This window comes from Eurypyga helias, unplaced genomic scaffold (assembly GCF_000690775.1).
Source record: "Eurypyga helias isolate BGI_N326 unplaced genomic scaffold, ASM69077v1 scaffold13153, whole genome shotgun sequence".
NCBI lineage: Eukaryota > Metazoa > Chordata > Aves > Eurypygiformes > Eurypygidae > Eurypyga > Eurypyga helias.
In genome coordinates this window covers 7,941-19,260 of record NW_010239273.1, presented here as the reverse complement: position 1 = coordinate 19,260, position 11,320 = coordinate 7,941, and the positions used below count along the sequence as shown (strand labels likewise).

Sequence of the window (11,320 nt, the reverse complement as noted above, 5' to 3'; positions counted from 1 at the left end):
GCCTTATTCTCTCTGCAGGTGAAGGGAATTACTGCTCAGCCTCCGTCCGTGGGTCCCTTGGCTGATGATCTCGGGCAGTTTTAAATTCCACACACCCCCCACCCCACCCTCCTGCCCCATCCCCTCCGTTTTTATTATTTTTGTTATTGTCACATTTATGTAACGAGTGCCTGCCTGCACGTTAGATCGGTGTTGGCGTCCAGGGCGTTGCATGCTCCGGGGATGCTGCATCCACTGCTGTGTCTGAACATTAAAAATAAATATCTTTCCGTTGAAGAAGACAGGGGTTAAAATGAATGAAGATCTGAAGGTTAATTTGAGCTGGCTGCCTCAGGATCATGTAGACGCCAGCTCTACCGAGAATGCCTCAGCCGCAGGCTCCTCCCTGGTTCCTGTCGTAGACCCAGAGCCAGAGCTTTTGGTAAACCCCTGGGACATTGTCTTGTGTACTTCAGGGACCCTTATCTCCTGCGAAAATGCCGTTGTGGTCCTTATCATTTTCCATAATCCCAGTCTTCGTGCCCCCATGTTCCTCCTGATAGGCAGCCTGGCGCTGGCAGATCTCTTAGCGGGCATTGGATTGATCATCAATTTCGTTTTTGCATACCTTCTGCAATCAGAAGCTACGAAGCTGGTTACGATTGGACTGATTGTTGCCTCTTTCTCAGCATCTGTCGGCAGCTTGCTGGCTATTACTGTTGATCGTTACCTCTCCCTGTATTACGCTTTGACTTACAATTCGGAGAGGACTGTCACTTTTACCTATGTCATGCTTATATTGCTCTGGGGAGCATCTATCTGTGTTGGACTGCTGCCTGTAATGGGCTGGAACTGCCTCAGAGATGAATCCACCTGCAGTGTTATCAGACCGCTCACTAAAAATAACGCAGCTGTCCTTTCGGTCTCTTTCTTGCTCATGTTTGCCCTCATGCTGCAGCTCTACATTCAGATCTGTAAAATCGTGATGCGCCATGCCCATCAGATTGCCTTGCAACACCATTTCCTGGCCACTTCCCACTATGTGACCACCCGAAAAGGAGTGTCTACTTTGGCCATTATTTTGGGGACTTTTGCTGCTTGCTGGATGCCTTTTACGCTCTATTCTTTAATAGCAGATTACACCTATCCTTCTATATACACCTATGCCACCCTCCTGCCAGCTACCTACAATTCCATCATCAATCCTGTGATATACGCTTTTAGAAACCAGGAGATACAGAAAGCACTTTGGCTCATCTGTTGTGGCTGTATTCCTTCTAACCTGTCTCAGAGGGCAAGATCACCCAGTGATGTCTGATTGACAGCTAGGAGGACGCTCCCTAACGAGTTACTCGCCAGACGTTCTTGCGACACTGTCTCTGGTTTAGGTGCATTCGTTAAGTGGTGTGTGATGGGTTCCTATAAAAACCGCAGGGTGCGCTGACCTTTTTGTGAACAGACAACCCCCGTGACCAAAATTAATCGAGCGGTTTAAGGGAGATTCCCCTCATCAAAACAGTCAGTGTTACAGATTTATAATGTTGCTCAGGGTCTTTTCGTTACGTTACGTAGACTTTGCCATGTTTGCTAAGGTTTTACATTAAGTTTGCTAATTAAAATTAGATTGAAACAACATACCTCCTTCGAAATCATTTATGTGACGGAGTTCAGTCATACTGCATGTTACAGTCTGTTGTCAGGATGTTTTTTCCCTCTTTAATTCTTTTTAAAGAAAAGAAAACCCATGTTCTGTTACCCTATTTGTATAACATCAGAATACTCTTCAAAATAATGGCCAATTGTACTGATTTATATGCTATTTATTGTAACGATCTCAGTGCGATAAATTTGCTCTAGGTGAGGAAATACTTGTATAGCTTTTTATTTTACGTCTCATCATGAATTAGCTTAATACTTCTTTGAAAGGGTTACCTGTTCTCTCCAGAGTTCTGGGTGGATATTAGAACAGAAGATATGCTTTGCCTTCCTTTTCAAGTCAGCCATATGTTTTCACTTAGATACCGGACATCAGAGCTCATCATAATATTAATTTTTAAAATAACTGGGTGGGGGGGAGTTTTGAAATTGATGAAACAATACGGCCTCTTTTGGCTATGTGTTTGTAATAGATGCAACACTGAGTCTGTCAGGCAAGTTTATCTTTTCAGAGGTGTATAAGAAAATATCTAATAAAATAACCTACAAATCACTTGCAGCACGTATTTAGCATCTACGTGAAATAGTTCCCCACAAATTTGCTGTTAAGTCAAAACTATTATCACTTGTTTTCATTGTTCTGCTACGTAATTTAAAATGCTGAAGTTTATAAATTCTTAGAGCGTACCTGGTTCATAACTGTTTGCAACCAGAATTGCAACATGAAACAATATTCTCTCCTTCTCTGGCAGTTTCATCCACTACAGATGGTGATTCTTCACACTGTACACGTAAGTTCATTGTAGGGTGATAGTTCTGGTCTAAAAAGCAGAGCTTTCTCTCATCAGTGATTACATTTGGAAATGCTGCTAACTTTTACTGCAGCCACATTAAAATGCACTGGAAATAATGCATTGTTTGCTAATTTGAAAACTTGATTGTCGGAGAGGAAACCTTCCTGGCAGATGCTTTGGTGAAATTTAAGGTGTACCCTAATGTCAGTGCATGGGAGGTTATAGAACCACTCCCGTTAGTGGTGATGGGAGCTCAGTCTGTTAGTGCCCTGGCATCAGTGGGAGGTTACATGCCCTTGAATGTCGAAGCCAGTGTACTGTATTATTGCTTCGGTATCTTCCATTACATTAAAAAAAAAAAAACCCAACAAACTCAAGTGTAAAAATAGCAATATTTACAGTCTAATGAAAAAAATATACCTGTATAGTATAGATAGTCGAGACAACCGTGTTGCTGGTCTGGATTTTTCCAAATGGAATATGTCCTTTTCACATGGTTTGGGTGACTGTAGCTTTTTGTGGCAAAGTTCCTGTGACGTTAAAGACTCGTTTGCTATACACAAAGCTGAATCTCCAATGTGAATGAGTTGTCTGTAAACAAGGCTCTGTAGAGGTTTTTATGAGCAATAATTAATTTCGGTTGCAGTGCTGGGTTCAAATTCCATTTTTACTTCGTTCAATCTTCATGGTATTTGGCTCTTACTTTGTAATCTGATTAGTTTACAAATTGCATGGCATGGTCCAGTAGAGCTGGGAACTTCCAGCTCCCCTGGCTTCACTGCGACTTACAGATGCTCAGCGCAGTTAAGACTATGGCCCCTGCTCAGCGTAGGATATTGGTGTTCTTTATCTGCTGCTGGATGCTGATGAAACCCTAGTCATTGCCTTGTTCTTATTTTGTAATGAATTTTTGTATAAGAAATAATCACTTCATAAATATCTATGCTATGTATGCGTGCAGTTTTGCAAGTATGCAAAGTATGGGGAATAAGGGGCAGTAAAAGTCATGAGCTGAATAATGTAGAGAGGCTGAATAATGTAGAATGGCACCTTTTTAAAACAACAAATAGGATAATTTAGCCATGCAAAGTTTATCCCCCCCCCCCCAATTGTTTTTCTGTGTCAAATTGCTGCAAACCCTGATGAGGATGAGCAGCTACAACTATGACCAAAATTCAGTCCTGAGGGCAACTGTTGTTTTGCTTATGCAGACCTGTTCTCATCCTCTTGGATAACCTCACAGGCACTGGTGTTTTTCTCTCCACAATGCCCGGGTGGTAGGGAAGCCAGAAAAACACAGCACAGAGGGAGATATATGTTGTCCCCTCTTCTCATGCTGGTTCACCTAGCGTCCTTGTCATCTTCCTCGCTCCACAGGCTGCTCAAATCCGCAGAGGCTCTCCAGAGTGCTGGGGGAGCCGACCTTTTCCTTGTGCCAGAGCGGAGATTTGTAATTGGGAGCTCCTCTCCTGAGGAGCAGAGTGAGTCAAACGGAGGAAAGAAGGATTAATTATAGAAGTCCCTCAAAGCGGGCTCGTAGGGATGCGATTTGCCCTCGTTTGAGGAGCAGCGCATGGCTACCTTCCACCACAAGCAGATGAGAAACATAATTATGCCTCCGAGCTACTGCTGTGACCTCCACTGAGGATGCTGTCTCCTCCAGAAATGCGTTCTCACATTGAGGCGGTGCAGAATCCTCCGGGAGGTCAGTGAGAGGTTTGCCCACAACTGTCGGACCGGACTTCAACGTGGCTTGCAGTACCGGGTATGAGCTATCTGACACACGTGCGACACGCTCTTGGGAGGAGCGGCAGAGCTGCGGGGACGAAGCCTACCTTGCCTGCACGGCAAGGAATGCTTGACAGCCGCTTTTCCGCCCCCGCAGAACGAAACAATTCTCTGCCGTCACCTCAGAGTTATGGTGTAGGCCCCGGTTCCGTATAGCAAGGTGCCCGTATCCATCCAAGGTCCCTCTGAAACGGGCAGAAATCCAGCTTGCAGGATTCTGGCATTTTGGTGTCCCATTAAAGGACACCCGTGCGTAAGACCAGGGCTGTTGGATTCACCGTTCTGCAGTGAAGTATCTTTCATATCTCCATCGTAATGACAAAAGACGTTTTTTCTTAAAGAATAATTTCATTTGAATTACAGTTAATTTTTATTTATTAACGCGCTTGGCCCAAAGTTAGTAACCGGTTGTATCTTGATGGGCAAAATTTACTGTAGTCGTGTTTTTCATATATTCATCCCCAAAGCTTAGGAGAGGGTTTTGGGTTTTTTTAAATAGTCTTTTTAACCATTTCTTCTAACATTAAGATTTTAGCAATAAGGGGAAATAATGTCTTTAGCACAAGAGCAATAAAATCCTCCGTACTGCAGTTACTATAAACTGGTGAGTAAACTCAGAGCAATAGAAGGAAGCAATATATTCTTTATACAAAAAATGTAACTTGCATAAGGACTTTAAGTAAGAAGTCTTCCTTTGTTAAGCAGGTGCTGTTGGACTGTGGGACATTATTTCTGGTTGGTTTGTGTTACAGTTACTGAGTTCCTGAATAGAATTACTCAGCAATAACCTCTTACCTTAGTTCTTGGATCCTGAATTCATGCTATTTGCAAGAGAGAATTATGCACTGCAGTGGAGGTGTTAAGTCTTTGCATTGTTTGGCACTGAGTTGTACAGCATTCTGTGGATGAATTCACTGCGCTCAGGATTTCTGATTGTGATTTCATACTGAGAATACTCTTCACCAAACAAAAGCTGAGAATACTCAGATTTGTGATGCCCATCAAGATGGATATGACAAATGGTGCTAGCCCATTCTGAGCTCAGCCTGGCTCTTAAAAGAAAAAAAATTATGATATCCTTTGGAAAAACAAACAAACCAACCCAAACTACCAATACCCAGGGTATTTGGAAGCAAGTGGAAAGGCCTGCTACCGCTGCTGTATCTTCCAGCCATGGGCACTGGGTGACATAAGCTGCTGCATCCATCCTTAGTGTTTGGGGGCCAGCACTGAGGCAGCATGGAATCCCTATGGATATAGGGATGTCCCGTGGGCAGCAGTGAGCTTTGCCTCAGGCCAGCAGCCATTCCATCCCCCAAGAGTTATTTTTCCGTTGCCTCATTTTCTTAGGGGTTGTTTTAGCTTTTAAAAGGAAGATGCTTGTGGGTTCATTTATCAAAAGTGATGAGCAACCTGCCAGTGTGACTGGAAGTTGGGATAAAATAGCATTGCTAAGAATTAGGCCCCTGAAATGTAACTACACACTCATTACTTTAAAAAATAGGTTCTGCAACATTCAGAACCATATTTTAAAAATGTTAGCCCTGACTTTTATGGAGAGAAAGTGTGTATGGTTTGTTTTCTGTGTGTACAATAAAGAAAGAGTTGGACAGAGTGGTCGCTATTTTTAAAACACCAGCTATTCTGTCACTTTATCTGAGGTACTGAATGGTTCATAGTCCTGAAACTAGCCAGCTTTGACAACTTGCTAGAAAATCCTGAATACCCATAAGTCAGTGTAAACGCTTTGTAGGAAAAGTAGGAGTGCAGTATGGCTGCCAGCGCGAAACAAGTTGATGTAACAGCTCTGTTGTGAGTAAGAACGGTGTACTTGCGTACCCACTGTGGACAGATCAAGCCCTACGTGTGTAAGAGAAGCACCAGAAAAAGGTGAAGAGCATTCGTTTAAATCACACTGCTGCAAGAAGATGGTATTGGGTAGGCTCCCACTGGATATGGGTGCTGTGTTGTAAGAATTAAAGGACATTTTAAAGTGCTAATAGCCAGCTATTCAGGAAAAGGTGTCATGGTGGTGTACTTTTTGAGGGCCATGAAGAACGCAGCTAGATCTGTGAAAGAAGTAGTGGTGTTAAAATACCTGCAGGTAGACTCATCGCATCTCTGGGAGAAGGTCTGAGAACCATTCTAAGGTTTTACTTGGCTGCTGTTGGGAACAGCCAGTTGCTCCATACATTAAAGGCAGTAAGTAATTTGTCCTCCTTTGCATATCTGTCAAAAGGAACAAATAGCTATTCGCAGTCAGAATTGTCGTTTGCCACTAGACATCTTTTTTAATGATAGCGCAGGGAGCTACTCCACGAAAACAGTTGGAGAACTTCAGTGGTAAATAAAATTTTCACGTGCTCAGAGTATCGCACACTTGGGGTGTTGCGTGTTACAGGGCTTCTTACTAATGTGGCTGATGGTAGGCAGCAGGACTACGCAGAAGCATGTGAAATTTGGTGCTTAACCAAAAAAAGGCCAATGCAGATAGCAGTGCATTAGTAGAATTAGGAAACACTATTTTAAATAACATTTCCATTTCCTGATATTTTTTTTTTCTGATTTTTGAATGCCATTATATAAAGTGGTGGTTTACCCTCTCTTTCAGTGCCATGTTTGGTTTGGCCTAGTGGTAGTCTGAAGATGTGCAATGGAGAAAGAATAAGATCTCTCTGTCTCTGCTAACAGGACTAAAAGGAAGGGGTGTGCTTTGTGTCACGAATAAACGACAGTTCAGGAAAGATAAATTCAGCATGCTTATCTTCCCTGTCTCTCAGAAACAGAATTTACCCAGTAAATTTGAAAGGTAGCATATCTGGAAACACTTTTTTTGGTACAAAAGAAAGCTACCCCATGAAAATGGGTGCTACTGGCTTCTTCAAACCAAGAATTTCACTTCTTTTTTAATAGATCCAAAATTTGGATGAACTGCAAGGATATTGTTGCATATTCCACTGTGTTATACAAATTTCTCAAAGAAAAAAAAAACCTGAACACACACCTGAATGTCGGTTAGGTGAAACCATGTTGCAGTTAACTAGGGCATCACCGCTGTGATGCAAACTACTTCAGTGCTGCTCACGGGGGAGATTTTCCAGTGGTGGCTTTTGCAAACGGGTGGAGAGAGTAAAACTCATTTTAAAACAAAGGTCAGTCTAACTTTCCATGCCAAACTCCTTGAACTTGAGGAAATTGTCCTCACCGCCCCAAACCTCTTGTTTTGCGCTCTACGTATGCCAAGGCAGTTTTTACAAACTCTTGCTGACTTGCTAAATGTTCAGCTGTAAAAGAGAGTACTGTGGGTGTCCCCCTCCCAGGAGCAGGGAAGACTTTTATGTCCCAGAACGAGTGAACAGATTTCTTCATCTGATATCTCTAAGTAAAACAGACCTTTCTAAGAAGTGTACTTGGGGATGTTCACCGCGCAGTTAGCGGCTTCATCAAACTACTAGTGTAGAGTAATACAGTTCATGGCCTTAGGCTTATGGGAGGGTTTGTTTTTTGGGCGTTTTCTTGGGTTGGGTTTTTTTTTTCCCCCCATAGTAGTACTATGCCTGGCACAGTGCTTTTTGTTTCAGGACAAAGGTTGATTAACAATTGGTCTCTTGTGTTCTTAAAGGTCTTTTCCAGCCTAATTTATTCTCAGAACCTGCCTGTAAGTACAGTGCTGCATTCTTAGCTGGGAGCTTATTTACAAAGGTTTTAAGCTTGTTACAACCTTTTAAAATACATCAGCAGAACTTTTTCATTGAAAACTTTGGTGAGCATTTGCCTGACACTGGAAGTTTATCTGATTCACCTGGGGGGATGGGGTAGGCCAGTGAACTGCTACCATTTTCTTTACACTGGTGATACTCTGTTTTGTTTTGCCTTTTTTTTCCCTCAAACCATTTGATCCAAACTATATGATCTACCATGATGTCTAAGCACATGCCTAGTCCCTGTTTCTCAAGGAAAAAGAACTGCACGTGCTGAAGACACCATCCTGCAACAATTAACTCTAGAAAATAGAAGGGCCTTCCACTTTGAATGAATAGATGCCAATGAAATAGATTTTTGTTTTTTTTAAAAAAGCATAAACTATTTCTTACAAGGAAATACCTATGTCCAGATTTAACTTAAATAACTTAAATACTAGTTATATTACACGCTGAGTGAAGAAACGGTTTCTTAGAGTATTTTGGTATGCCACTAAGTATCATAGCTGATAATACTTAAATAGCATAATTACATACTTAATCATAATTATGCATAGATATAATACTAAATTTACTTTTTGTATGTATGAGATGCTAGATACCATGCTCTGTACCTTCAGTGTTGTAATGGTCAAAGTGTAACCTCTTTGCTGAGGTAGTTTCATAAGACTACAGAAAAACATCCCCAAACTCTTATGAATGTTGCAAACACTGAAAGGTTCAGTGGTAAGTAATTTGTATTTCAGCAAAAACAATCCAGAGGTGGTGGAAGGGAGGTGAATTCTCATGTCTTGAATTTGAACAGGTCCCACTGCCCAGCTTTGGGATTGCAGGAATGTGTTATATGGACACATCTGGGACAGAATACAAGAAGGATATTTATCACTTAACGTGAGCCTAGATAGCAGTTATATGTTCCTGCGCACGCTGTTCCCTGGTCTCTCTCTCTGTCTCTTGTAGGTGCTTTGGAAACAGGGCTGCACAGATCATGAGCCTGAATAGCAGCCCACACTGTCATATGACACACGTGCAGAAAGGAAAAGGGACTAGGACCTGTGAGAGCTAGGGCCCAGGTATGGAGCTCTTAATGCATTGATTACATACGGTCCCCATAGCGTTTTCCTCTTACTTCAGTGTTTGCTAAGAGGAAACCCATCAAAATAATCAGGAATTCAGCTCTCAGTGCTTTCAAGGAAGAGATATTTTATCATGTGCAAATGAAAGCAAGCATGGCCATGCCCTTTGAAAATTGAGATACCCGCATCCTGAAAAGGATGCGCTGTTGTCTCCCCATGGAGCTCAGGGAGTTGTGCCCCATCCATGGGGATTTTTTTCACTGCTCTTTGGTTGCCCTCTGACAGTGTACTCCCTTGACACATGAGCAACCCTCAGTTCACCTTGTGGTGCCTCTGCCCCAGAGGGCTCACGAGAAAATAGCACGGAGGTTAGGCTTCTCTACGCTGTTGACCTCAGGGTCAAAGAATGCTGGGCTTGGAAGGGAGCTCTGCTCTCAGCAGAGAGCTTTCTGAAGACATGACAGAAAATAGTCAGTCTTCTTCAGTCACATTCCAACTAAGTTTCAGCTCCTTTCTTCCGTATTTCTCTTTAAAACATAAGCAGAGACTTCACTTAGTCGAAGAGGAGGAGAGTAACTCACTGCTGGGAGTTAGCACGCTGCAGCGTGCAGCTTTTTGCACAGCAGCTGTCCCAGGGCAGAGGGGCTGAATGTGCAGTAATCTGCTGCTGGACTCGGGCTGCTCCCACAGGCTAAAAACCTATAGGAGGAAAATGCGGTTTTCCAGAATGTGGAAACAGCATGTGTGATTCATGCCAAAAGCGTGGAATGGGTATTGCAGCTGAAGAGGCAGGTCAGTTACCTAGATTACATACACAGCCAAATATTCAGGCAATCTCTGGGGTTACTTGCCTGTGCTCAAATATATTTCCTGTGGAAGCTGCTAGCAGCGCTGTGTGTATGTGGAGGAGGAGAAGAATATGTGCCAGAGCCCACTGAAGGACATGGGCGCCCTTATCGTTGTCATTATTGCTGGGAAGAGCCACGTTAGACCGCTGTCTGGTTTGTATGTCTACGTCTTTTTACTCTTTGGGGCTAAAATCTACAGTCGTGTCATCCTTTCTTTAGTCTCAGCTTTACTGTCACAGCCAAAACCTACGAAACTTGATTGTAAATGTGTTTACAAATAAAAAGAAATTTCATAGGATAAAATGTTACGACGTGCCTCTGAAATAAAGCTGTACAACTCTGTATTTAACTTAAGGGCATGAAATTTGGAATACCCTGGGCTGGTAGAACCACTTGTAATTTTCTAGACTCACTAATTAGACCCCTACTTTTTCTTTTTTTAATTGCCAAACAACTAAAAATAACCTGTGGTTTACCGTGCTCATCTCCGTGAAATTCTCAGAGAAACTTTTCCTAGGAAGCCTCATGATTCATGTAAACTCCTGATACTGCTGACTGCAGTGCGGTTCCGTGCTGAATTCTAAAAGCTTTAGCAAAAGCAGCTGCATGAGGGTAGTTCTCACGCTACACATCTCATTAGGAGCCAAATGGCTTTAAACCAGTAATTTAAATTCTGCATGTTGTGCTTTTCGTATGAAAACCAATTACTGGTTTAGTACATAAAGGCTTGTGGTTATTTCTTATACTAATTAAGGGTTTTTTTTTTTCATTTAACTGTGGTTGAAGTTTGAACCATAGCTTGCCAGTATATGAAGAAATTTTGAAAGGAAGCGAAACATCTTTGCCTCAGTTTCCCTTAAGATTAAAGCTTTGGATTGCAACTACAGAGCTTCTTGTTGTATACAAGATAGTAATTTAATGCACTTTATTTAAAAAAAAAAAAAGGCACAAATTATTTTGTTATAATTGCACTATGCTGTAAGAATCTGTTACTAAATATAAACTGTACAGTTTTGTAGTCAACATTGTAAGTGTTTAGTCATAAAGGATTGAAACAATTACATGTTTCAGTTAAATGTTAATTTTATATGTGGTATATGTAACCATAAATAAATTTTCCTTTCTAAAAAAAAAAAAAAGAATGGTTGTCCGTTTCATTTCATTGAATTTCACATCCTGTTTCAAATAACAAAACAATGTTATTTCTAAAAATGTAAAATTAAATATGCTCCAGTGCAACGGGATGGCAGATGACACTCGGGGGACTCAGTTCGGATGTGCGGACTCCAGCTGACCTTCTGTAGATCCCCGGCATCCACTAACGCCCCAGAGGAAAATGCCAGGCGCCCCAGTTTTGTACGAAGCCTGGAAGAAGAGCTAACATGAATTCTTCAATCTAGCGTTGTAATTGAGAGCCAGGGTGCCCTTCCAAGTCCCTCTTATTCAAGTTAATTTACCTCTCCTGCCGTTTATGATCA

General features: G+C 42.0%; 1 protein-coding gene across 1 annotated transcript; it reads left to right on the top strand.

Annotated features, from left to right (window-relative positions):
* Positions 1–292: 292 nt before the first annotated feature.
* GPR12 (G protein-coupled receptor 12) lies at positions 293–1,297 on the top strand. The gene has a single exon (XM_010148083.1). The coding sequence runs from the start codon at positions 293–295 to the stop codon at positions 1,295–1,297; it is 1,005 nt and encodes a 334-aa protein (XP_010146385.1).
* Positions 1,298–11,320: the final 10,023 nt, after the last annotated feature.